General features: G+C 36.5%; 1 protein-coding gene across 1 annotated transcript; it reads right to left on the reverse strand.

Annotated features, from left to right (window-relative positions):
• Positions 1-274: 274 nt before the first annotated feature.
• On the reverse strand, positions 275-1,837 carry CIPK7 (CBL-interacting protein kinase 7). The gene has a single exon (XM_079001231.1). It carries the CDS (start codon positions 1,738-1,740, stop codon positions 430-432), a length of 1,311 nt encoding a protein of 436 aa, XP_078857357.1. The 5' UTR covers positions 1,741-1,837; the 3' UTR covers positions 275-429.
• Positions 1,838-4,626: the final 2,789 nt, after the last annotated feature.

Below are 4,626 nucleotides of genomic sequence, written 5' to 3' on the forward strand. Positions count from 1 at the left end.
TCTTCGAATATTTTTTTGATATAAATTTTTAATAAGAAAATAGAATCATCAGAAATAAATTCAGTATTACTAGTACTATTTTAACCCTAAAAATTAATTAAAAAATAAAGTATATAAATGGAGATGGTCTAATCACTAATCACCCATCACCAATCAGCAATCAGCAATCACTAAAAAAGCCCAAGTCCATGTCTGTTTGTGCAAAGATATGAAAGAACTTAAGCACTGTGTTAAAACTTCATGTTCAGAACTAAAAAAACTAATAAACATCAAATTATTAATTAAGTAATGAGTCGATTATTCGAATTCTGAAAAATTGTTTACAAACAAGAACAATCCTACAATAGATCTAGTGCTACCCAATGTTGAAATTTCCCAAATCTACCAAATTTTCATATTTACATCTTTTTCTGATCATCAACCTCGATCTTAGCAGTGCCATGACACTACAACGTCTTCAAAACCCACCTTGAATTCCTCCCATTCAACCTCACTAAACCCACCTCCGCCGCCAACCACCGTCATCTCCACCAGCAACAAATCCACCGCCACCTCCAACACCTTCGCCAACACCACCACCCTACCTTTCACCAACCCCATCACATCCCTGTTCCTATTCTCCTTGTCTTTCATTTTCTTCGATCTGTACCCCAATCTCTCACCCACTTCCACCACCCGCCTCTCAATCTCCGCCGCTGTTGCCGTCGTCGTGAATCTCCTATCCTTCCGTACGATTTTCTCTTCGAAAATACCTGATAAATCAAGCCCGGACGACATCGAGATTATGTCAAAGGCATTCATCGTTGTCTTGTATTTAATCGAACTCAAATCATCTTCTTCGGTTGCTTCGGCTTCTGTTTCGTTGTGGAGTTCGAGAGTAGGATCGGGTCTCAGTGATTTTTTGAACCATGAGAGGTTCATTAACGTCTCGATGCTCATCCTGGTTTTCGGATTCGGATCTAGGAGCTTTTGAATAATGATCCTCGGTTGTTTTGGCATCCAATCGGGAAATGCGAATTCACGTAGGTGAATTTTCCGATACATGTTTGCTAAATTACTGTCGTCGAAAGGAAGATAACCTGCTAAGAAGATGAAAAGTATGATTCCACATGACCACGCGTCCGCCTTTGCTCCGTCGTAGCCCTTCCGGCGAACGATTTCTGGTGCAGTGTACGCCGGAGTTCCACACGCAGTGTGGAGGAGCCCGTCCTTTTGTGACTCCGGCAACGCCGAGAGTCCGAAATCAGAGATTTTCAGGTTCCCATCGTCGTCTAACAAAAGGTTTTGGGGTTTTAGATCGCGATGTGCGACTCCGTTTTGATGACAAAAATTGAGCGTCGATACGATCTGTTGAAAGTACCTCCGTGCAGTAGCTTCCTTCATCCGTCCACGGCGGGACAACTGTGTGAAAAGTTCACCACCAGATGCGAGTTCCATAACAAGATAGATCTTGGTTTTCGTCGCCAACACTTCATGGAGTTTAAGAATGTTGGGATGGTTCAACCGCCGCATGGCGGCGACTTCACGAACCAGCCGTGGCTCCATCGTCGGATCTGCGATGGAGGGTTTCTCAATAACTTTCACCGCGACGGAGGAATCGTCGATGAGAGAACGGCCATGGTAGACTTTAGCGAAACTACCACGACCTAAAAGGCGAGTGAGTTGGTATTTGTTGAGTATGATCGTGCCGCCGTCGCTGGATGTTCTGTTGATGCTGGTGGCTGGTGAAGGTGGCGCCATGGCCGGAACGAACAACCGAACGGCCGGCGTGAAATGTAGAGAGAGAGAAAGAGAGAAAGGGGAAAGTGATTTGGTGGTGGAAGGTGCGGTTGTTTATCATGGTTTTATAGGAAAGGGAAAAAAGATACCAGATGGGTTTTCGCTGTCTTCATTCGTGTTTTTAGCCTCGATGAGCGTTTGCTTTGATATTTTCATGTATTAAATTACGATTTTACCCTTCTGCGGATGCTTCATGTGGCCACTCCCCTAAATATTTTCTTTAACATTTACTCTTCCTTTCTCAAAATAAACGTAACTTTATTAAAAAGATATTTTTTCTTGGGTTTTCAAATGATTTACATAACCTAAAGAACTAAAATACAAATAATTAGATTTAAACTTACTCCGTAAATCGTAACCGTTCATATTCATATCAATATTTTTTGAGATAAAAAAGGAATTTCAATTTGGAGAAAATTATGGTATATTAGATGTGGTTCCATTTTGGAGTTATCTTAAAAGATATGATATTTTTTACAGATAATATTTCGTTTAATTTGAATTATGTTTTCATGTTACCATAGATGACCTTGACGATGGTTATACGGAGGAGTGTTCTTTTGATTCTCGAAACACTACCATGAAACGTTACATGAACTACTATTGAAAAGCACTTGGTTATGATTGTGAGTTGAACTATTTATATATGGCTGATTTTTGTTGATTATGCTCATAACTCATTGGATTGTCTATTTGGTTGTTAATTATGTTCGTTAGATATCGATTATTTTCAATGATTATCAAACGTATTGTTTTCGTTTCGTCATTAATGTTTAATTGTATGTCGTTGCAAGTTTGTACTTGTGTTTGCCTAGTCTTAGCTTAGATTCGCATACATACAACAATAAATAGGTCGATATTATATAATGGTCTTCGTACGGATGTGGTTTAGTCAACTGAATTGATTATATTGTTAAGGAATATCGGATAAGAGTTATTGGTGTCTTTACTCTTTAGTGTATCATAATGTATTTAACAGCCGGTGAAACCGTAGTCCGGTTTTATTATGGTTACAAAGTCCTAAACTTCCTTTTTGCATCTTTGGAGTCGGAAGTCTGGTTCCACAAATTTTGGTTGTAGAGTATAGCGTAAAACTGGAATGCTATAAGTCATTAGTGTTTTTTCGAATTTATCATGCACTCATTTAGTGTAGTGTGCTAATCAGTGGCGGAGCCAGGATCAAAATAAAGGGGTATCTCCAAAAAATATTTCGAAAAAAATTATACTATTAAAAAAAATTCAAAAAAATTACACTGCTGAAAATTTTTTGAAGGGCATCCTCGGGAACCACCTAGATTCGCCTATGGCGTGCTTATGTGATTGACATTTACATGTCTTGTCAAGATTTTGGATTGTCATCAACGATTAAAAAAAAATCTAGGTTGGTGCAAAAGTATATGTTGTTTGTTTTAGGAGTAAAACTTAGTATTCGGTCTTTGCAAGACCGATTTCTATAGGAATTATTGTCTCTTAACTACTCACCGAACTAAATGGTATCCCCTTTGTTGCGGTTCCTATTTTTGTTATGTATTCGGAATCCTAAATATGCTTTATAGTTCATCTACATATCTACATTTATCCTTCCCAATCTCACCATTATTCCTTTAATGATAATGTAGTTTTGTAACCTTTGTTTACCTATTTTGTTGTAGGTGAGAAACAAATGTAAAGCTTTGCTTTTGTAATCAATCGGGGCACACCGTCCTTTAAATAGGTTATCATGAAATCGTTTTCTATTGTCACTTATAATTATATGTGGTATCTCGAATCGACATATAACTTGTTTCCACATGAATTTACCATGTTATTTCAAGTGATCGTTGTCATTGGTGTTGGCACTACCCATGTGGTGAAGTAATATATTAATACTAATATGAACTTGACCTTTTGTGACGCCTATAGAAATGGTCCAACTATATCTATCCCCCACAAGCAAAAAGGACATGGGCTATAAATGATTTCCTTCTTTACAATGGAAAGGTTAGTATGTTTGCATTTTACTAACATGCCAAGCATCGTCTGATAAAAGTATGGGTATCTATAAGGTAGGACATAAGCATCTGGTCCTAGCATCTTTTGTGTAGTTGTTTGGGCCCTGGAATGTGCTTCCTAAATCCTAGTATTTGATTTTCAATAAAGTACTATGCCTTTGTTGGTGCTAATTACCACAACCATGGAGTTGAATAACCAATTTTGTATAATGCCCCCATCATATAGTTTACTTGGGAGCATTGATGCACTTCTATTACCTCATTTTTTCGCTCAATAATGTCCCAAACTGTAAGTATTATAGGGATGATATCATCCAATTTGGTGAAATGTTTGTTATATGTTGGAATTAACATGCAATGAAAAAAGGAATGTAGTTTCGATGTCGTTCGTATGTAAATCTATGGGGTCGTATACTTAAGAGCATATGAAAGAACCTATAAATCTTAAATATTACTAAAAGAGAAACCTTATGACATCATCTTAAATAATCTGGACCATTGATTATATTTCAATCTTATTTTTTTCCACTCTTAGATCAAATTGCTGACATCATTTTCCCCATATGGAATGTATTTAATTCCAATAAATGCTTTCCAATCATCAATCAATAACTTACATTCATTGAAATGGAATGTATTTAATTCCAATAAAAGTTTTCCATATTTTACATCTTGAATTTTCAGTTATCAAGATTTTAATATGGTCAATTTTAAAAACATATTACTAACAAATCATTTCAATCAAGGCCTTAATATCAAATATTAATATAAATCTGTTTATATTAGTAAACCATTAATATAAAAATCTTTTTTTATTAGGAAATCATTAATACCGAAAAATCATATTCAAATTATC

Source organism: Lactuca serriola, chromosome 5, assembly GCF_051521515.1.
Source record: "Lactuca serriola cultivar US96UC23 chromosome 5, Lser_US96UC23_V15, whole genome shotgun sequence".
In the NCBI taxonomy this organism is placed as follows: Eukaryota; Viridiplantae; Streptophyta; class Magnoliopsida; order Asterales; family Asteraceae; genus Lactuca; species Lactuca serriola.